At 39.1% G+C, this 23,811-nt stretch overlaps 1 protein-coding gene and 1 long non-coding RNA gene across 3 annotated transcripts in view; one reads left to right on the top strand and one right to left on the bottom strand.

Moving 5' to 3' along the window:
* nhsl2 (NHS-like 2) overlaps positions 1–23,811 on the bottom strand; it is a 76,577-nt gene that overhangs the window by 31,956 nt on the left and 20,810 nt on the right. For both annotated transcript variants that reach the window (XM_088348375.1, XM_088348376.1), the window contains exon 2: positions 2,772–3,035. In XM_088348375.1, the coding sequence (XP_088204501.1) occupies positions 2,772–3,035 (264 nt within the window). The remainder of the gene's footprint in view (positions 1–2,771; positions 3,036–23,811) is intronic.
* On the top strand, positions 2,906–18,268 carry LOC148357222 (uncharacterized). Its single transcript, XR_015852108.1, has 3 exons — positions 2,906–3,367; positions 16,647–16,810; positions 17,378–18,268. It is a non-coding gene; the product is annotated as an uncharacterized LOC148357222 (long non-coding RNA).

Genomic DNA, 23,811 nt, shown 5'->3' with positions numbered 1-23,811 from the left:
CTCAAAGTTTGCTTGACATAAACATAGAGAGCACATAGCGCCAACTTAGCTCAAAGTTAGCTTAGTCTTAGCCCCGACGACCCAGGTGATCAGGGGATCTTTGAACCGTGAAACACTTGTTATTGCTGTACACCAAAAAGAGGCTCATTGGCAGCAGTAGAACAGTAAATTAAACAAATATTATGTGCATTTTGTGAAGTACATTCAGTGGTTAACTGCAAAGTCTGTTACAAAGGAACTTAACGATTCTTAAATCAACATCAAACGGTTATAACGACTGACGTTTGATGTTTTAACAAAGAGTGTTGGGTACAACGCCGTTATAATACCGTTACAACAGCATGAAAAAAATAACTTTTTTGGGGGGGGAAACAGGGTAATCTAACAAGTCTTCTCCCTCCGTTACAACGGCGTCACCATTACCTAAGGTCAAAAGTAATGCGTTATGTACGTTTTTGGGCCTGTTATCATACGTTAGCGTGTATTTACATTTTGTGTGTGTATTTATGTACGTTTTATGTGTGTATTTAAGTTCGTTTTATGTGTTTACATACGTTTTGTGTTCTCACATAAGTTTTTGTGTGTTTTTACATGCGTTTTTTTGCAAGTTAATGTATGTTTATGTGTGTTTATACGTACATCTTCATGCAAGTTTACGTACAGTACATGTTTGTGCTTGTTCACGTACGTTTATGTGTGCATTTACGTACTTTTTATGTGTTTACATACGTTTTTGAGTTTGTTTATGTACGTTTCTGAGCATGTGTGGCTCTCAGCAGAGATTATATTCGGGTTCATACACTTATTTAATGACCGAATTAAAGTATTTTTTTTAGGACTTTCAAAGCTGAATTTCTCCAGTAGCATTAAAAAAAGAAATCCTTTGTTAATCTTGTGTGTTGCAGAGCCACAAATATATAAGTGATTTACATACGCGCTTTTTAATTTTGTGTGTGCATTCATCAAGACATGATTTTTTGATCTTGAGTAGATCGCAAATATATTTGTTTTTTAGTCAAATATCTTCCCATTTTGGGTAAAAATGCCAATAATATGTAGCTGATATTTCAAGTTGCAGGAATATCTTCCCATTACAATTTACCACTGGTAAAAAAAATGCTACGCTATTTTTTTTTGCATGGCCCACAATAAATGTCCATAACTAATAATTTCACTAATTCACATTTCATAGTGCCCTGTTTAGGTGTAGCATGCACATGTCCTCCAGGGCGCGACACATTGGGGCCATGACATAGGACAATGCCATTCAAACTAATGCCAGCTGCCGTGACTCACGAGGGAAGAAGAATCGCACTGGCAAAGCGAAGCCGCCAGTGAGCAGTGTTGATGTCATTTTGAAGCTGACTTTCGAGCACTTACTAAGACGATTTTGAGATCTTGACTAAATTGCTTTTGTTTTTGAGACAAATCCCTCCCCATTTAGTGTTGGGTAAAATGGCAGTAATATGTGGCTTACATTTTAAATTACAGGAATTTCTTCCCATTAACATACATCAATTGGAAAGACTACCTTAATTTTTTTGCATGGCCCATAATAAATGTCCAGAATTAATCCTTGCATCAATATTGATGTTCACTATGTTTTGTGTACTTTTACCCAAAGCTAAATCTATTGCACCCGGGTCATCCTGGAAGGGGGATTACCACTTGTGAGGCCCCTTCTCAAGGTTTGTCATTTTCCTCGTGCTGAGGTTTTAAGTTTTTCTTTGCCCGCATGTTGGTTTAAGATCAGGGGATGGTGTAATTTTAACCTGTGCAGTCCTTTGAGACCATTTGTGATCAAGGACTGTACAAAGAATTGGGACTCGACTTGAATACACATTTCATAGTACAATGCCATACAAACTAATGCCAGCTACTGTTAATCACGAGGGAAGAAGAAATGCAATGGCAAAGCGAAGCCCAAAGAGAGCAGTGTCGGCTTCATTTTAATGCTCTTCCCCCTGAGATTCGATCTGCAACCTCAGTGGAAATGTTAAATCTAAGCTTAAAACACACTTCTTCTCTATAGCATTTGAAAACCTATATTTTATCTTGACAATATCTGTGTATTATTTATTATTGCAACATCCATTCCAGCCTGGTCATCCTGGAAGGGGGATTACCTTCTGTGCAGTCCCATCTCAAGGTTTCTTCATTTTCCTTATGTTGAGGTTTTGAGTTTTTCCTTGCCCTCAAGTAGGTTTTAGATCAGGGGATGGTGTAATAATAGTCTGTGGTTTGCAATAATCTGTAGTCTGTGCAGCCCTTTGAGACTCTATGTGATTAAGGGCTATACAAATAAACATGACTTGACTTGACTTAAAGTAGAGTTGTTGAGAAACATGGCAACAATTCCAAGCATTTACTAGCACTTTGTCCAAAATTTAAGCACTTTTCAATCCTTGAAAACACAACCTTAAAATTAAAGCATGTCAAAGATTTCAAGCACCTTGACGAAACCTTCTATATTTACGTAGAGATGTTTCAGTCTGTTGGAAAAACAATGAATTCCATTGTCGACTATCTCCATCATCGATTTTTTTCGACAACGTCGACTGAACGTTGCAGCCCGAGCGCACGCACACATTTACACGCACACACCCTGCAAGAAGCTTCAATAACAAGACTGCATCGTCTGCAGGCAAACGCAGCTGCACGCATTCAATGTGCCGCGCGTAAGCACTCGCCTCACCCCGACGAGCAAGGGGAGCAAACCCACGCACACACCTTGCATTCGTCCGTACATCCTTCCGTGCGTCCGTCCGTACCTTGCAGCAGGCTCTGGAGGTTAAGCTGCGCCTGCTGGTGCAGCTCTTCCACGCACTCCGGCCTGCTCCACGAGCCGAACACGTTCACGCTCTGTTGCCATGGAGACCTGAGGTGGGCCGGGCCGTTGCCTTGGTCGCAGCTCCCTCGCCGTTCTCCTCCGACGTGGTTTTGGCGGTGGTTGCTGCCGTTGCCGCCGCCGTTGCCGCCGCCGTTGCCGCCGCTACCACCACGCCTGCCGTTCTCTGCCTCCGGTCCAACGGTGGCTACAGGAGGCGGGACCAAATAATGGATGCGAGATGGGGGAGAGAGAGACAGAAAGAGGGAGGGTAGAAGGTGGGAAATAAGATTATTTTGAGTGGGGACAGTGAGGCGACAAGGAGGAGGAGACGCAAAGAGCAAAGTACATGAAAACGCTCACAATTTCCATAACTAATAGGCAGCGATTACATAAGAGCACCGCGTGTTGTCAGGGAGAACGAAAAGGGGAGGAGAAACGGAGAAGGAAATGAGCGAGGTGAAGATGGAGAAGGGAGAGGAAGGTCCTCTCAAGCAAAACACATGTTTCGAGCATCTGATCGTGACACCGATCCGCAAGGTATGATATGGTGAAATTGTGAATGTGTTTAATTGCTGTTAAAAGTGTCGATAAAAATTGTTCAAACCTCATATTGTTAGAATATGATATAATGAAATTGTGAATGTGTTTAATTGCTGTTTAAAGTGTCAATAAAATTGTTCAAACAGACAAACTGGCAAGTTTTGCACTTCAAGGCGTACCTTCTGATAAGAAGTGTTAACGTGACATTTGATAATCAACAAAAGACTTCATATGAGCTACAATTGATCTCAACAATTCTGTAGAACATATTTAAATGGTAAATGGACTGCATTTATATAGCACTTTACCAGTTGCTGAGGACCACAAAAGCGCTTTACAATACACTCCTTGCTTAAATTGGATACTGTAATGTATTTCCCGAAATCTGAAACAACTGCGTTCGCCTAATTTGCCAAGAAACTGTGGCTGATTTTAAAGAATATAACATCCAGACTGCTGGACAAAACATGCTGACTACAAAAAGCTTACTGGAAAACAAACACGGTGAAAAGGGGATTAACTGAAAGCTGTTTTAACGGCACAGCAGCTCTTTTTCAAAAAACTATGCGATTCAAATAAGAATAAGACGAAGGCTAAGAACGAGGTTGCGATGCGGATGGACAAACACTTCAAACCTTTCACAGAGGGTGAATTCATCAAAGTCTGTTCAAAGTATGCCAGGTTGAAAAGTCGGCCCTAATACATTTCTAGCTTACTAAATATGGCCCGTTTTCTAAAAAGTTTGGACACTCCTGACGTAAATGGTAAAAGGATTGCATTTACGTAGCACTTTAATAGTCACCAAGGACTTCCATAGTGCTTTAAAATACATTTCACACTTCACCCATTCACCCACACACTCACACATCCATAGCGGAGTCAGCCATGCAAGGCATATTGAAGGCATTAGGGTTTAATTGTCTTGCCCAAGGACACTTTGACATTTAACTCTGAGGAGCTGGGAATCAAACCTGTGCCCTTTTTCACCAAAGATCACCGCTCTATCTCCTGAGTTACTGCGAACCTCTGTGTCAATCTCATGGCCTGCAGGCCAAATGTGTCATTTAATGTGGCCTACAAGAGCTAAAAATGTCAGAGCTTCCAAAAAAAAAAATGGGTCACCAGAGTACTTTGACGAAAAGGTACCCCAAAACAACAAAAACTATCTGAAAAGCTGGCCAAAAAAAAAGAAAAACAAATCGTGCGGTTTGGTTACTTTTAGTCTCTGTAATTTGTAATCTTGATGGTGCTTTATAGCATTCCTTTTTGGTTGCACTAAAAATACAGCAACATCTAGTGGTCAAATATTACAGTGTCCCTCTCAGGTGATGATTTTTTTGATTAATGAATGAATGAACTAAGTCTTGATATTTTAATTAGAGGTTCAGCCAATTCCGTGTTGGAATACAGGCCAACAAAGTTGATCATCAATTTCCAAAGTAAATTCAAATTGCTGACCTCAGGGTAAAATAACTGTACAGTATATACTCCCACAATAATCACCAAAAATGGTAACTCATTTGTAAATAATTTGGAAAAATAACATCCACTCTGGTGGGGTGCCAAACGTTACAGGTGGGATCTGTCATCAACATGGAAGCATATTAAACAAATTTGGTTGACTGTTCTTGATGAAAACCCACAGAACAAACTGTAAACACTCAAAAACCGCCAGCCAGGCACCTAGACCAGTTTTACTGGGTGAGCGGTAGGGGTGGTCGGTCAGAAAGAGTATGTTAAAAAAGTGAGTACACTCCTCACATTTCCTCATCATAATGTTTCTTTGAACAACTCTGAAAAAATATCTCTTCCTCACAATGAAAGGTGGTAGTCTGTGTAAAGCTTATATAACAGTTTCAATTTATTTCCCCCCAAAAAAACTAACAGTATATCCATTAGTAGCTAAACCCCTGGTTAGAAAAATTGAGAACACCCTAAAGTAAAACTTCCTGAAGTTCAATATTTTGAATGGCCAATAAGATTTTGCAGAATCCCTTTAATCCCCCTGGCCATGGATTCCACCAAAGCCTCAAAAATTGCCACTGAAATGCTCTTCCACTCCTCCATGACAACATGACAGAGAACTTGTGCTTCTCCACCTTATGCTTGAGGATGCGCCAAAGATGTCCAATTGGGTTTAGATCTGGAGACATGCTTGACCAGTCCATACACATTCACCTTTAGCCCCTTTAGAATAGCCATGATCATTTTAGAGGTGTATTTGGGGTCATTGTCAGGCTGGAACATTGCCCTACTACCCAGTTTCTGGAGGGAGGAGATCAATATCTGCTCCAGTATTTCATAGCGCATATTTGAGTTTGTGTTTCCTTTAATGAAATGCAACTCCCAAATTCCAGTTGCACACATGCTGCCCCAAACCATGACATTACATGTTTGACTTTAGGCATGACAAAAAAATGTTTGTACTCCTCACCTGGTTGCCGCCACACATGTTTCACACCATCTGAGCCAAATAAATGAATCTTTGTCTCATCAAACCAGAGGATATCTTTCCAGTAAGCCATGGCCGCTGTTGCCAAACTTATTTTCATTGTGTCAAAGCGAGGTTTTTACAGTGTTGTTCATGACAATAAACATGATTAAACATGACAATACGATCTCTGCAGTAATGTGAAGGGTGTACTCACTTTTGGGACATAGTGTAGCTGTCAAAGAAATAGATCAGTATCCTTCTAGTTTGCAGTATTTTGTGTCATTTTTAAAAGACAACTATGCTCAAACATTGTTTTGAAAACAAAAATGAGCCTCAACGACCTTCTGTAACTGCCAGAGAGAAATACATTTTAAGTAGTTTATATGTTGATATGGGACATGCGGCATTATTATTATTTAATTGTTTTATAAAATCATCAAAAGTCACACGGTGAAATAAAATGCGCCTAAAATTAGCCTCGTCTGGAGAGCGGGTTTGGCCGCTTCGTTGAATTTTGTCTTAAAATATATACTGTAGCTCTCAGACAAAACTGTTCCCTACCCCTTTGCAAGTGGAACAATAATGTATTTTTTAGCGTGGACACTAAAAGCTTATCTTGTCAAGAATTTATTGGTTAAATCCATATATGAGATCTTCAAGCTGTACTTGAAGTCAGCTGAAAAATGATTACTCCAGTTCCTGCACACGCTAAATACACGCAAGACAGCAGGCCAGGCAAATTCACAAGTTCTAAGTGAGACCCAAGGCAGGCGGGCTGCTGACTGAATGCTGACTATGCAATTTATGACCAGGAAACAATGGGCGGTCTACTTCCACATCAACAAAGAAAGTGATGTCATAGGTGACATAAAATGGAGGAAACATACACAAAATGTGAGACTAATCCATCATCTAGAGCAGGGATGTCACACTCATTTTGGCTCTGGGGCCGGATCCAGACTTTCTGTTCTGAGGCGGGCCGAACAAGTAAAATAATAATAATAATAATAATTTCCTTGTATTGTCATTCTGTGTAACAATGTACACAGAACGAAATGTCGATTGCACCTGACCCGTTGTAGCGAGCCGATGCAGCCGCAGCCAACAGAGGGCGCCGCCGACCACTTTTTAAGTCTTAGGAATGACTCGGCCGGGGCGCGAACCCGAACCTCCCAGTCTCAAAGCGGGCGCCTTACCATCTAGGCTACTGAGAGAATGTCAACTCCAAATGTTTAGCTTACTTTGTCAGTATTATGCTTTATCATTCAGCCTACATTAGTACCCTAACCAACATATTATAATGACAGATGACAAGGAATGTTTTCTTAACACATTTATTCACATACAATGGGGAAAAAGGTTTTCATGTCTGGCATTGAATGTGTTAACTGTTCTTTTTTACCAGTTGAGCGAACGCAGTCTTACACCTGAACCAACTCACCACGCTATACAAACTCAACACTACTTTTATAGTGGCCAGAGAGCGCATTTGGTTTGCATTTGGAGAAAAAAAAATAATAACTTTTGATAGAAATGACGGAGAGCAGTGTTTTTCAAACTTTTTAAGCCAAGGCACCCTGTCATTTGAAAATGTCAAAAATGAATCCCCAGCACTAGTTTCATGTTGTTGTTTTTTCTTTAATTATCATTTTGCTTAAATTGATAGTATAGCTTTTTTAACGTTTGTGGTTAAAGTGGCTCACAGGAAGTAATACAGGTTATTATTAATTTTGGTATATAATGTTGCTCTTTAATGTTTGTTTGTTTTTTTTTATATAAATTTAACGAATAACATAAAAAACATAACAAAAATAATACTGGGGGATTGTTTTTGAATACTATCTATCTGTTTCTTCCTTTTAAAAAATAAAATTAAATAATAAAATCAATTAAATCAGCAAATTCACATGCAAGGTTTTTACAGTATTTGATGTAATATTCTTGTTGATTTTCTGTGCAAACGTAAACATTTACTAAAAGGAAAGGGCTCAATAGAAGGCCTCTATAGTAGGTTGGACTTCCTTATTTGAAAGCCTATTCTCCTTGCAAGTTCAAAATCCATTGACGTATTCGCTCCTTATTTTGAGTGTCTACTTAAGTTTTAACTTATCATTTTGATTTCAGATAAAATAGGTTTTCAAATATATTTTCCTGTTGTAGCTCATGAGCATTTGATTAGTGTATAAAATAAATGAAAAAATAGCAATCTGCTGCCACCTACTGATATGGATGAATGTTACAGTTACCAAAAACACTAAACAATGTAATGCTTTTTTGCAAAGATAAAATTTCTCGCGGCAAACGAGACAAGGTCTCACGGCACACTAGTGAAAAACACTAAACTACAGACTGGATTTTTTTTTTTTTTTTACATACTCAGAAATTTAAGGCAGGTTAGATTTAATTCTCGAACGTACTGTATCCAGCCCGCAGGCCGTTAATTTGACATGCCTTATCTAGTCTCCGGCCCCCTATGCGGACATTTCCCTCTGAATGCAACACTGTTATTTAAAGTGAATGCTAACAAAGTTAGTAACTTTGTATTCATCGTCCTTTGCAGTAGAAAGCAGGAGGCAAAATGGCCACCTGTGTGGTTTTCACCTCCTCCTGACCAGAGATATTTTAGTTTTTTTCCGCTTGGCAAAGATTACCATAACGCCAAGTGTGTTGTGTGAAATTCTACATGTGTTCGCTGCAGAGGTGGGAAAATACTCACACTGCACTTAAGTAGTTAAAGGAGCTGTAAGGAATTTGAAACTTTGTTACTCTCTGCTGCCATTCCTGGATTAAAGTCATGATTGCAGCCTTAGTCGGTTCTTAGACTCTTGAATAAACTTTTTAAAAACATTTTTTTAGGGGTATGAGTTGGTGTTGACTAGAAGCAGGATTTTTCGTACTTTCACCATTTTCACGCTACACTGACAACAACAAAATCCTGCGGATTCACTCTCCAGCACTCCTCTCACCCGCCGTTCCTCAAATCTAATGTGTTACATCCCGAACAGCTCTGATAAAAGTAAGAAAAGACAGATAAGCGCGATGGAGAACAAAGGCTCTTTGAACTCAGTTGGGCATTGTTAATACATACTAAATCGAGAAAATATTTAATTTTCAACTTTTTAAGGACACCTCTAACACCACACCACACTCTTACACAACATGCAGAGTTTTGTTACCCTGTTTAAAATATTTCATTTTTTGTAATGTCTTGATGGATTTTTAAAAACAGGTCTTTGAATGCGACATATTAAAAAAAATCTGCAAGGAGGTTGGTATCAATACTATTTTCCTGAATTAATTATATTTCATCTGAGTTTAATTGGTGTTATTTTTTTAATGTACCAGTAACTCACACCATTTGATTTAAATTGAGTAGTATAAAAGTATTCAAAGAAAATCCATTCTTGTATATGAATTACACAATAAAAATGAATGTGGATGGAGTAACTGGTATACGTTTTCATAATTATGTTTCAACCATTAAAATAGAATAATCTAAATAGGAGGGGCGAGTACTAATGCAAGGTAAGTGCCAATACCAACCTTTTTATGAGTAATCAGTTGAGTGGATAGAACCAATACGAGTATCAGCTGCCTTTATATGACACTAAATGGCCAAAGGATAAAAGGATGGTAGTTCACTATTAAATAAAATTCATATTAAAAGGACACTGTATAATATTTGACCACTAGATGTTTCTGAATTGAGTCGTACGACAGAAAACGAGTGCTATGAAACTCAGTGAAGACTACAAACTACAGCGTCTCAAAGTGACTAAAATTTCACTTCTCAATTATTTTCCCAGGGTTTGGTTTTTGGGGGTACCCTTATCAGCAAGATGGCGATCAATCCTGTCAGCTCCATCTAGGTTAGGCCCATGTTATATAAAATAAATACATATTTTTTGATGTACGAGTATTTAAAAAGATTCAAGTTTAGAAGACAGTTCAAGTATTTTTGTTTAGTATTCAAATCAATATTGTTTTTTATTAATCAATTAGGTTTTTACCACAAAGTGGCACTAAGTAATACACAATCTCCCTTTAATAATTAATGCCTCCCAGTGGTTAAAAAAAACTTTTATCCGGTAAAAAGACAATGTTGAATAGTAGGGCAAAATACATAAACTTTCATACAAACGTTCATTTTTATAAATCATAGTTCGGGAAAATTGTATTTCTTCTACACAGTGGAATCCACACTTAAGTTGCCACCATGTTTGTCTGGCAGAATGTCGCAACGCTGTGCACTGTGGCACTGGGCCTCGCTTGCACCAGACAACACAGTGCCATCTAGTGGTCAAATATTACACATTGGGGCTTTAAGACTTGGATATTGGTCTATTAGATATCGATGTATCGAAATTCCATTTTCTCATAGTTGATTTAAAAGAAAAGTTGAATGTTTGTATGACCGAATATCGCATTATGTTAAAGGAACAGCTTGAATTCTCTAGTGTCTTCTAGTGGTAAAAAAAAAAACTTCGGTAATTAAAAAAAAACAATATTGATTTGAATAATCAGCAAAAATACATTAACAATCATATAAACATAATTTTTTAAATACTCGTAGGTCGAGAAATTTGTATTTATTTGACATAAAATGAGACTCACCAAGAGTGAGCAGATAGAATTGTTCGCCATCTTACTGCGTGGGTACCCAAAAACCTAAAAAACTATAACGTTTTGGCCACTTTGAGTCTCAGTAGTTTGTATTCTTCCTTGTACTTTTTAGCACTCATTTTTGGATGAACTAAACCATAAAGCGACATCTAGTGGTTAAATAATGCAAACTGCCCCTTTGAGGAAAAAAAACATCCAATAGACCCTTTTATTTGTGACGTATCCTGTGGGTGAGGCTTAGCTAGTAGACCAAAAAATACTTGTGCTGATCAGAAGACAGATGAAAAGAAAGCTGTAGTTGCTGCTAGCTGTCGTCATGTTGTGTTCTTGTGTGCCAGAATTGGAGAAAAAACATAATTGATTGTGAATTGTAGTTTTACTGGATTCCGGCAGACACTCCTGATCAAAGAAAAAGAAGAGAGTTGTACATACAAGAGAAAAGATTGGAGCGAGACACTCATAAAACAAATGTTTGGGTTTGCAGCGTACACTTCATATCAGGTAAGAGAAATGAAAAGTTTATGATTGTTGCTATAAAAGTCCATATTACCTATTATATCGGCAAAATATCTTGTTATATTTTAGCTTCAGATAACTGTTTGCGTGTAGCCTAAATGCCAATGGTAGCCTTGTAAACACAGCATAGGTTGAAAATAAAAACAGGAATGCATTGCCAAAAGTCAATCCAAGTCATTTATTAGATACATTTAACTATTCATGTATTCCTTTTTTTCATTAGGCTACATGATTAATTACCTCAAGCTAAGAAAATAACAAGATACTTTGCTTATAGAATAAGTAAAATGACCTTATAGCACTAATCATAAACGTGTAATTTCTCTTACCTGATATCAAGTGTAAGCTGTAAACCTGAGCGTCGGTCCAATCTTTACACCTAAATGTATTTCCCACAATTCCTTTCTTATCCTTTGATTAGGATTATCAGCTGGTATCATGTAAAACTTTAATTTACGATCACAAATGTTTTATCTCCGATTCTGGAACACAAACACACAAACGTTACATTGTCACACCAAACTGGCATAAATGAAAGCTGGGTTTCTACAGTGTGTTAACCAGTACGGAGTATTCTTTTGCCATTTTGACTGTGACGTAACAAGTGTTATAGGCTATGAAAGGGTCTCTATTGAATCTTTTTAGTAACCATATGATACAACAGCAACAACAAGCAGCCAAGTGGAGCGCATGCATGTTCACCTTGCATATTCCAGTCGCTTTGACATTCCATCAGCCGCCTGGATAAAATGACACGACCTCATTCGCACCCGACCAAATCTTTAAATCCAAACAACAACTCAACCTGCTAGTCTTCAGGATAATACAACTAAAAAACAACAACACTCATGAAAGTATTTCCATTTAAATGGGTCCAATCTTTCAGATTGCGCAGGAAACCTGCCTTATCACAAGCAGTCTATAGAAACTCCCAGACGCCTTCTTGCCCCCTTTGCTGCTTCTTTAATAGGCCTGGCCTGCAAACACCGCATGACCCATAGCACACTGGGGGCAGCTGAAGTGGGGAGGGAGTGTCCCTGAGGGCGGACAGCAGTGGCTGCTGCCACCAGGAGGAGTGAAAATCAGAGCAGAGATTTTTTTATATACAAATCACTTTTCAGCCATTGAGGTGACACCCAATGCGGTATAAATATATTCAGTTTACAATAAATCCCTTCCTTTTCCCCCACCCAAAAATACAGGAATACCTAATGCACAGACATGCACAGTGGTCAAAATAAAATAAAACAAAATGAAAAATAACAGAAATAAAATGTAAATATGGCAACCTCCAACTTTGTTCCAACTATAGAACCATCAGTCTCATCAGCAATTCGAGTAACGTTATACTAAAGGTCTTACTGAACAAACTGAAATCACAGGCTGAAAACACCCAAGCCAAAAAACAGGCAGGTTTCCAGGAGGGAAGGAGCACTACAGAACATATTTATAATCCGTGCAAGAGAAGTTTCAACATCATCAGTAAAAATGATCAAGTTTTTGTGGATTTCAAGAAAGTGTTTGGCAGAGTATGTCAAGCCATTTTATGGGCTACCGTAAGAAAGTACAACATGGGCCAGAAACTAGTTCAGACCAACGAACAGCTGTATGTCAATGTCAACGGTGTGGTACTGATCAATGATACTATTGGAGCATAGTTTCAAACCCTCAGTCTGTGACAGACAAAGCTTTATTCAACATTTTCCTGGAGCGGATCATGAAAGAAGCTCTGGAAAGACATGAAGATACAGTCAGCATTGGTGAACACAAGATTACAATCCTCTGTTTTGCTGATGATATTACTGGATAGGCAGGAGAAGAACAGGAGATCTGGTCAATTGCCTGGACAAAGCATGAACCCAGTATGGGATAAAAATCAGCAAAAAACAAAACAAAAATTATAACCAACAACGTATCATCACAAACATCACCATCAACCACCAAGAGATTGAACCTGTCACCAAGTTAAAATCTTTCTAAGATGTAATTTCAGGAAAGGTGTATAGTCAGATATCAAATCAGAGCCACACTTGCCAGACTTAAACATATCTGGAGGGAAAAGAACAAAGCAGTAAAATCCAAGATAAGACTCGTGCAGGTGGTGGTTACTTCCTCTACGCTTGTGAGACATGGACTCTCACGACAAATCTGGACAGGAATGTCTAGGTCATGGATATAAGATTCTATAGGTAACTTCTAGGAATCTGCTACAATGCCCATATGACGAACAAAACAGTGTGCAACACCATCAGGGGGTACATTTAACCCTACGAAGAACTTTTGTTACCATTGTGCAGATTAAAACTTCAGTGGTATAGTCAAGTCACAAGATCATCAGGACTGACCAAGATAATTCCCCAGGGCACAGTCCAAGGGAGCAGATGGGAAGGAAGACTGGGCTGACAACATTAAGGAATTGACTGGTGCCAACTTTGCCAGGACGCAAAAACAGGGCAGGAACCGTCAACAGCGGAGAGAGCTGTCCAGAGTTGCGCCCTCATTGGTGCCCAACGACCCAGGCAGTAAAGGATCCGTGAACCGTGATGGCCTGGCACAGAGGAAAGTGACATGAGGAAGGCCAATCCACACTGATAAGGATGGCAGCAGATGGCCTCAGGAAATGTTTTTCAGCCATTGAAAATTCACTCCTTTGTTTCCTCTCAAAGGGGGGATTCTCTTCCTCAATTTTCAGGGTTTTTTTCAAACCACAGCCACATAAGGTTTTTAATGAACACACTAGCACACACAGTAAAATACATAGTTCGCGGTATGGTCTTGTTAACCTTCAAATAGAGGTTAAAGGTAGGGTGCGTGCTTTAAGGTGACCTTAAAATGGTTAAAATTAAAAAATGTATCTATTAAGTTGGTTGTTTAGATCCCTTAACCACAAGGGTCGTAGAGGCTCCATTTCCTCTGGGGAGTCTTGGGTAAGTACAGCCTGATGGCACCCATCCCTCACCAGGCCAATGCTCAACTGAGTTCAATTAGCCTTTAAAGAAAAATCCCACCGCGCTTATCAGCTTTTATCTCACTTCAGCTCAGTAGCCTAGATGGTAAGGCGCCCGCTTTGAGACTGGGAGGTCGTTGTTTCGTGCCCCGGCCGAGTCATTCCTAAGACTTAAAAAGTGGTCGGCGGCGCCCTCTGTTGGCTGCGGCTGCATCGGCTTGCTACAACGGGTCAGGTGCAATCGACATTTCGTTTTGTGTACATTGTTACACAGAATGACAATACAAGGAAATTATTATTATTATTATTATTAATTATCGTGTTCTGGCCGCGTAGCACATTACTCTGAAGGGAAGGAGGTGGATGGTTTTCAGAGAGATATTAGACGTGCTTTTCTTTTATTCCAGAATGAAAATGATGCAAGTAAGAAAACTACAAACACCCAAAAAGACAAAAAAAGGAAGCGTTTTTACAGCGCTTTAACCAGTCACTGAAGACCTCATAAGGCGCTTTACAATGTACTTCACAATTTACGCACTCTGTCCCTTCTAATGGTTTCTTCATTTTCCTCATGTTGAGGTTTTTGAGTTTTTCCTTGCCCTCATGTAGGTTATAGATCAGGGGATGGTGTAATAATAGTCAGTGGTTTGCAATAATCTGTGGTCTGTGCAACCCTTTGAGACTCTTTGTGATTAAGGGCCATACAAATAAGCATGACTTGACTGGACTTCAAACACTGATAGAGTAGTCAGCCTACCTGCTTATTAGGGTTGACTTTCTTGCCCAAGGACGCTTTGACATTTACTGACACAAATAATAGCTCTGGGCTCAAAAAAAACCTTATAGAACACTGGATTACATTAAGTGAGTTTAGATGAGTGGTTCATGAACCGCAAGTCGAGGTGTGCGTTGATGACGTAAGCAGTGACGTTTAAAATCCCACAAAGCGGATGTCCCACGAGACTGATTTAGGAAATGATTCATCAGCTTTGAGTGTGGTTCAAAATAAACGCGGCAAAGAAACGCCACCAGAGTTAAACGTTCCTTTCAATACTGGGAAATATGCACTTCCGATTCTTTACAAACTTGCTATAACACATCTATGCACACCTGCTTCATCTGTGCTTTATGAAAGATTTTTTTAGAAACTGCCTGGTACAAAAGCTAAAAAATAAAAAAATAAATGTTTTAAATAAATATGAATGAGAGCTTGATATACACTCTTACTCTGTTACTCTATTAATACGCTCTTTACATATATTTTTTGAATTGAGAGCGTATTTCACACGAGCATGTTATACATTTTTCTGTTCACATAATGGCGTAGTCAAGGTAATACAACATCTTGAAGCCCTTACTTGTGGGTATGTGTGTGTCGAGCATTTCTTTTGAGCGCTTCAGTGCTTTATGGAGCTTCATTTTGCCATCACTACTGGTAGCAGACAACCACGTCATTGTAGATTGCTAATAGCTGATAAAAAAATTGTGTTGTTATTTGTTAAGTAAAATAAACTTGTTTCCACCAGTTTTATTTGATTTTATTCCACATTGTCTGTCTTGCTGTGAGTGAATAGGTGCAGCATTTTGATTGAAAGCTTTATCATTGCCTAACAAGGGACATTGCGATAATTAAAGGTGCTGTATGTAGCTTCAAAATAGTTTTCGTGCCGAAGTCATTTTCTGGCTAAAATCTTCATTGCAGCTCCTTCAGTTGCACGTGCCCGAATAAATGCTTCCTTCTTCATCTTTTTGGGGCTTTGGGTTGGGATTTGGACTGTATCTGAAACAGACGTTTTCTTACTTTCACCATTTTCATCCTGGAATAAAAGAAAACCACCACTACGCCCGTGATATCTCTTTCGTCTCCCCACTCCCCGTGCCTGCTTCTTCAGCGTAATGCGCTTTGTGGCCGGAATACTGAGGATTAAAAATAAGGTGAAAGCAGAAAGCGGTGAGAAAAGTTGTAGAGGCTCTTTGAACTCCATTGGGCATTGTTACACATACTTAAGGAAATAGGTAACTTAATTTTTAAAGGACACCACCTTTTTAAGGACAGTGTGTAATATTTAGTGCCTCAAAAAAAACTTTGACTTGAATACTATGACAAAATACATACAATCTTATTTTTTTTTTAAATCGTAGTTTGAGAAATTTGTATTTCTTTTACACTGTAGATTCCCCACTTCAGTCCCCGCCATGTTTGTCTGGCATCCCGATGCCACGCTGTGCAATGTATCACTGGCCCTTGGTTGCACCAGACAACACAGTGCCATCCAGTGGTTAAAGATTAGACATTGGGGCTTTAATGACAACTCCAACTACCAGGCCAACCTTCCAAAAAGGGAGCAATTGACTGAGGTTGACAGGGATGTTAAATGATATTCTTTTTGCCCTATTTTTATCCGTAAAGGCTTTATTACATGTTTATCCTGGAATGCCATGTCTAATCTCGTCGTAAACAAGGTTTGAAATTTTGTGTCCCGTAGAACAACATCAGCCACATTATAAGCGCCACCGTAGCTGTACTATAACGCCCTCTTCTGGTTCTAAATTGTGATACACAAACTTGTTAATTCCAGGAAATTGCATTATAAAAAATTAAAAATTATGTCCGTATAGATAAGTAACCATGTCACGAGACAAAAAAAGCATAAATCTACACTTGCCAAACATCTTAACTTTCCTTTCTGCCATGACAAATTCACTCGCCTCCAAAAACGACACAATTTTTTATTTTTTATTTTATTTTCTATCAGGTTGTTCAGCCGCCATTCATTTGAGCGGCACCGTTTCCAGGGCAACAAGAGGAGGTGGCGCACAGTTCTCAAGTGCCATACAACTCAGTATTTATTTTGCTTTCTCCGTCGCCACAGACTCCAAAAATGACGTCATCGTCACGGACATGAGAGCGCCTTTCAAGGTCAGTTGACGTGACCACGCCCACGTAACCAGCCCGTTTTTGGGAGTGCTCAAGCACCCCCAAATTCAACCCAAGCCTTAAAATAGTTCAGTCCATTTGATTTCTAGCACCGCTTTCGACATTTAGATTTGTAGTAATACTGTAGTTCTATTTTTTTTTTTGTATTTTTGTAGGATTTCTGCAGTCACATTTTTGTAGTTTTTCTGCAATAGTATTCCATAGTAGTATATCTGTAGTATATTTGTAGTATTCCTATAGTTGTAATTTTTTAGTATTTCTGTTGCAACACTTCTGTCGAAGTATTCCTGTAGTATTTCTGTCGTAATATTTAAGTGGCTGTATTTTGGTATTACCGTAGTGTTTATTTGGAATATTTCTGTAGATGTATTTCTAGGTATATCTATCCATCCATCCATTATCTGCACCGCTTATCCTTAGTAGGGTCGCGGAGGTGCTGGAGCCCATCCCAGCTGTTTTCGGGCAGTGGGCAGGGGACACCCTGAACTGGTTGCCAGCCAGTCGCAGGGCACACAGGGACAGACAACTCACTCGGTCATTCACACCTAGGGACAATTTGGACCGGCCAATTAACCTGCATGTTTTTGGAATGTGGGAGCGAAACGGAATGCCCGGAGGACACCCACGCAAGCACGGGGAGAACATGCAAACTGTAACCCCTGCGCCGCCGTGCTGCCCGTAAGTATATCCATACTTGTATATTTATATTTCTTTAGTATATTTTAATATTACTGCGGTTGTATTTTTTAAGTATTTATGTTGTAATAGAGGATCTTTGTATCATAGTATTGCTGTAGTAGTATTTATGTTGTATTTTTTTGAATAATGTAGTGTTTTTGTTGTATTTCTATACTATTGCTTTCTTTTCAAAATGAAAGCAAAATAATATACAATCCCTAATTTTAAGCTGTCATAATTACCGATTCGGGGCACCTGCGGCTGCCCCGTTGGCGCCAACTGCCCTGGTCGCTGATTGGTTCCCTGACTCTTTTTAAACCTCCGGCTTCCAAGAGGAAGCTGTCAGACCGTCCTGCGAGCTTACGCTTTCAGCTAGGCAAGCTGTACCTTCCAACAACTCCAGCCCTGTTTTCTCCTGCCTGATACCTGTTGCCGACCTGTTTCTGGACCCGTTTCTGCTTTTGCTCTTCCGTCCCGGGAATCGACCTGTTTTGCCCTATTTCTTGCCTGATACTTGTTGCCGTACTTTTTTCTGGACTCGTTACCGCCCTTGCTCCCCCGTCGCGGCTATCTGGTCGCCCACGACTATCCTCGCTAGACGTGGAAGTGCCACTTCCGCGTTCCTGCCATCAGCTACCCGTGTACGACGATCGTCGGATCGTGGAAGCAAGAACTGCTCTCTTTCTCAATAAAACTGAGTAAAACAAACGCTGTTGGGTCCTGTCTCCGTTTCTGGCTTGTGACATAAGCACTATATTTGATATTTAATTTTGTAGTTATTTTGTAGTATTTTGTTGTATTTGAGTAGAAGTATTTTTGTTCTAGACACACAAAGAGACAATGGGGACAAAGTTGCCACTAAAAAAACTTATTATTTATTAATAGCACTTTATTTACTAGTCATGATATTATAACCAGTTTTACTCAGAGGGCTGGATTAAAAAGCTTACAAGGCCGCATGCGGCCCGCAGGCTATATTTTGCCCACCGCTATTATGTTCTATCATTCTGGATACACTGAATACGAGATGTGAGATGTTTCTGTTGTATGTAGTTAGATTGTATTCCACAGTGAGAAAGTCCACGGAAGCAGAGTACTGATTTGCAAATTTGCTGAAAATTTCTTTCAAATGAATATTAGACAAAGTGAGCAACTCCCCCTACTGGCCACGTATGATTCAATTCATATAACTTCAAAGGGCAGCCAGACATGTTTTAACTAAGGTTTAAAATGTATTATTTATCATTAGTGTTTTAAATGAACTCCAAAAAATAATGCACAAATTTCCTGAATTTTAACTCAAACAAATACTTATAAATACTTTATAAATATATAAATGCACAGATGTACCTGAAACAAAAGGTTCAAAAAAATGAATTTAAAAAAAACAAACAAATACTTCTTAAATCAATACATAAATACACAAAGGTACCTGAAACACCTCCTTAATTGCACACGTCACTCACGGAGTTCTAAGATTTAGAGCAGAGAGGCCGTTAACTTAATATCCACTTTTTTTTTATCAATTTACATTTATTTGATAGTATATATCAATAATTATCACTCACACATGAAAATAACTGATATGCATATCATACCTGTCAACCTCTACGGCTCCATGCCCTTACAAACTGTCGTATGTTCCCTTACAAAACACAAAATAATTTTACACAATTTTTATTTATGTAGTTTAACATTTTATATTGTACATGTGTTTCGTTATATCATATATATTGTTAGTTAACATTTCATTGTGAGATACTGAGTTGCTCGACATGAATGAGGTCTATTATAAAAAAAGTTAAAAAATTAAGTATCTTGGACGTTCACCGTAGAAGGAAAAATACATGCAAATATAATTAAGTAGAATAATACATTTTCTTATTTGAATTATTAAATCATTTTCTGCATTAAATTATTGTTGGTAATATACTGATTAAAGGGATAACCACAAACCTGTATTTTTTCATTTTCTCCTTTTATACTTCCTTTTTTTCTTAACTTCTTTATACCACATAATAATTCGTAATATAATGCATCAAAGCAAGTGAGCCGTCTTTTATGAGTTGAGCCGAAAAAGCCGGTTCTCTAAAAAGAGACAGACTTCCTTTCACTACTCAACTACCGCATGAAATCCGATGTTTTTTAAGACCACATGTATTTCAAATTTAGTCAATCAACCCCGCCTGTTGTTTTCAGATCAGAATGACTTACGGCGTTTTAATTCATGTTTGGCCATTGCTACTTGATTATTGTATCCAAAGAAAATTCAAAACTATGTTGTAACCAGCTCAGTAGCCTAGATGGTAAGGCGCCCGCTTTGAGACTGGGAGGTCGGTGGTTCGCGCCCCGGCCGAGTCATTCCTAAGACTTAAAAAGTGGTCGGCGGCGCCCTCTGTTGGCTGCGGCTGCATCGACTCGCTACAACGGGTCAGGTGCAATCGACATTTCGTTCTGTGTACATTGTTACACAGAATGACAATACAAGGAAATTATTATTATTATTAGTATTATTATTAATGTAGGCCCACTGCTCTGCTTTCACGTTGTTCACGTGTGATCGGAATGATGCATGATGGGAAATCCCCAGGCGTCAGTCACATGCGCACAGTAGCGTCAAACCGCTCGCTTCGTTTGCAACGAAAAAAATGATACCGAGATAGAGGCTACCGCGGCGAACTCGTTTGATTTGATTGAATTGCCGTTTTGTGATAGTCTGTGTATACTGGATGGTACCCATAATTGCTAAATTTGCGTTTTTCCGTACAGATTTTCTTGTACGTCGTACATGTCTTAAAATGCAAAATAAACGTACTTTGTACGGCAAAAATTTACAGATTGACAGGTACGGCATATTCAATTATATATAAGTTAACTGCTCGCGGGGCCATAAGCAGCCCCTTAGCTCGCTTATGCCACTGGTTATTCGGATACAACTAAAGTAATTACATCCCATTACAGGTGTATAAAAAAGACATAATCAAATCTGTCATTTCGTAAAAGGAAGGAATACTTTGCAAGATTACCATCTTATCATAAATATATTTACATACATATAATATACTTGAATTGTGTCTTTCATAACTGAGTAAAAGCTATGTCTATGTTGCAATATGCGCTAGCAACTAGCGCATATTGCAGCATAAGCATAGGTCGTGGCTACAGATACAGAATGTCACAAAAGTGAGTAAAACCCTCACATTTCTGCAGAGATTTCATGAAAGGTCCTTGAGCAAGACACTGAACCCCTAATTCCCCCAGTAAGCAGGTAGGAGCCTTGCATGGCTGACGCTACTATCTGTGAGTGAGTGTGTGTGCAGACGGCACTGGGCGAGGAGTAGTGCTTTGCCCATGCCTAACATTTACCCAATCAAATTGCTGTAAGGGCTCTGCTAAAGCTTCTGAGTAGAATGTTTGTTGTGGGTTAAAGGTTGTTCTGGGGCTTTTCATCATAAAGTGTCTCAACAATGAACATTGATTGTTTAATGAACTACCATTTCATTTAGCGATCTACAGCCAAAACTGGGCTGTTGGGGTGACCTCTTGACTGTAAACTGTAAAAAAATAAATTGTGTCCTGTGTGAATTGGACCAAACCATCAGTGCCTCAGAATAGTCTCTGCTTAGCATGCGCCACAATTGGCTCTGCATAGAATGAGATATTAAAAATTGTGCAAGTTATATTTTATCTCAGAGCAACATTTACTCATGAAAAGGGACATACAGACGCTCCCCTACTTCGACTAACGAAAAACAGTAGTTTTTTCGGGATGTCAAAAAATAATCGGACATTGCTGTTAGATTTTGTATTGTGTACCTTTTCAGAGTACAGGACATTATTTTAGTGCTTCTTTCCGCCGCTACTGGCGTGTGGTGGCGCTGTGAGAGGTCACCCAGCATCCACCCCGAAGAAATCCACTTCCTCTTCCTAGTTCATGTGTGAACATTCTATATTGTATCTCAAGCGCGCTGACATTTTTATTGTTTAATATCTCATGCATCCATTCAATATGGTTGGTGTAAAGAAGAGGTGAGACACTTTTTATTACAGAGGAGGACCTCTTGAAGCGCATCCCCCACAAGTAAGTTAAATTCTACTTTATTTATCTTTATAGAGCATATTATTTGATGAAATGTTTAAATGTTTTTAGTACAAAACAATACAGGTTAGTTATACAAACTTTAAACATACTTATAACAACCTTAAACATACAAAATACAGCACTGAAGCGACTTACAGACCAATTCAACTTACGAACGATCTTGTTTGTAAGTAGGGCAGCGTCTGTACATGGCCCGCGAGCCATAGGTTTCTGACCCCTAGTCAAGTGAAAGCTACCGATGGCACCGACTGGTGGAGTCCCGCGGAATTTTTTTCAATGAAAGAAATGTGCCCTGGCTCAAAAACGCTTGAAAAACACTGAACTATATCACGTGGTTAATGTTTGAGCACTTGTTTTGTAGAAGTAAAAGTACCTACCTGATCTTGAATTATTATTCAAGGTTACATTGTTAATTTATCAAAATTTGGTATTTTTTAATATTATCTTTATTTTGGTGGCCTTCGGGGTAGGGCACCCGCCCCGAGACTGGGAGGTTGCTGGTTCAAGCCTCGGCCGGGTCATACCTAGGACTTTCAACATTGGTACCCATTGCCTCCCTACTTGACGCTCGGCATTAGGGGTTGGAATTGGGGGGTTTGATCACCTAATGACTTCCAACACATCAGTTGGGTTGAGCGAGGGGGCTGGGAATCCCCTACTTTGTATCAATCCCCCCAAAAAAGGGTCAGAAATAACTCTAGCCACCTCCCTCTAGGGGGATATGGCTCCGGTATATATATATATATATATATATATATATATATATATATATATATATATATATATATATATATATATATATATATATATATATATATGAGTTGTTTTCAAACACTGCCCTGAACGTAAACAAATGTAATATCACCCATAGTGACTCGGTCAAAAATCCAGGTGTTATATTTGATCCTAATCTGTCGTTTCAGTCACACGTGAAAAATATTACTAGAAAGATTCGTGAGATGCTGTCCTAATCAGTTGCAGAGGTTCTAATTCATGCGTTTATTACTTCTCGACTTGATAACTGTAATGTATTGCTTTCTGGTATGCCGATGTCTAGCTTTAAAAGTTTGCAGCTGGTTCAGAATGCGGCAGCTAGACTTTTGACTAAGACAAAAACAAAAAAGTTTGAGCATATTACTCCTGTATTGGCCAACTTGCACTGGCTCTCAGTCCACTTAAGATATGACTTTAAGGTTCTCTTATTAACATACAAATGTTTGCATGGACTTGCACCCTCTTATCTCTCTGATTTGATTTCCCCCGATGTTCTCTCCGCTCGGAAAATGCCGGTCTACTTGTGACTCCGAGAGCCAAGAAGTCTGAAGGCTCGAGAGCATTCTCCATCCGGGCCCCGGTGCTATGGAATGCCCTGCCTCCGAAGATAGGATCTGCAACCTCAATGGAAGTTTTTAAATCAAGACTTAAGACACACTTCTATTCCAAAGCTTATGATTGATCCCCACCTCATATTTTGTATTGTCCTGTCTTTTTATGGCTGCCTGCCTGCTGGTGATACGAAGGAGAAGGACGATTTGAGATGAGTCAGCGGACCAGCGTTTGACCTGAAGCATGTCAACGCCTGCATTGACCAGCTGGCAGAGATGGGAAGCTGCGTGGTGGCCGTCATAGACTTTCTGGACTAGTTTACAGGCTGGGGGCGTCGTTGCTGTCATGCACTTTCCGGACAAATTTTCAACATGTTACCTAGTGTTTATTATGCAATTCACCCTGGTCATCCTGGAAGAGGGATTACCACTTGTGAGGTCCCTTCTCAAGGTGTCTCTTTTTCCTCACGCTGAGGTTTTGAGTTGTTCCTTGCCCGCATGTTGGTTTAAGATCAGGTAATTGTGTAATTGTAATCCTGTGCATTCCTTTGAGAATTTTTTGTGATTAAGGGCTGTATAAATAAATGTGATTTGACTTGACTATATTTTTATCTTGTCTTTTTTAGGGGAATTTCTTTTCTCTCTGTTTATCACATGGTTTCTCCTCTTCAGTTTATCTCTCTTTCCTCTCTCCCCCTCTTCCTCACTTTATCTGTTTCTCACTTTATTTCTTTTTTTAAACCTTTCGTTTGCAAAAATCTGTGGTCTGTGCAGCCCTTTGAGAGTCTTTGTGATTAAGAGCTATACAAATAAACATGACTTGACCCTTTTTCTCTTCCTTTCCCCGTCTCTTTTTTGCGCTCTCTCTTGCTCTGTTT

The sequence above is a fragment of the Urocampus carinirostris genome, chromosome 11 (assembly GCF_059441175.1).
Source record: "Urocampus carinirostris isolate Australia breed hairy pipefish chromosome 11, RoL_Ucar_1.0, whole genome shotgun sequence".
In the NCBI taxonomy this organism is placed as follows: Eukaryota; Metazoa; Chordata; class Actinopteri; order Syngnathiformes; family Syngnathidae; genus Urocampus; species Urocampus carinirostris.
The sequence above is the reverse complement of the archived record's forward strand: the minus strand, read 5'-3'. Positions and strand labels throughout refer to the sequence as shown.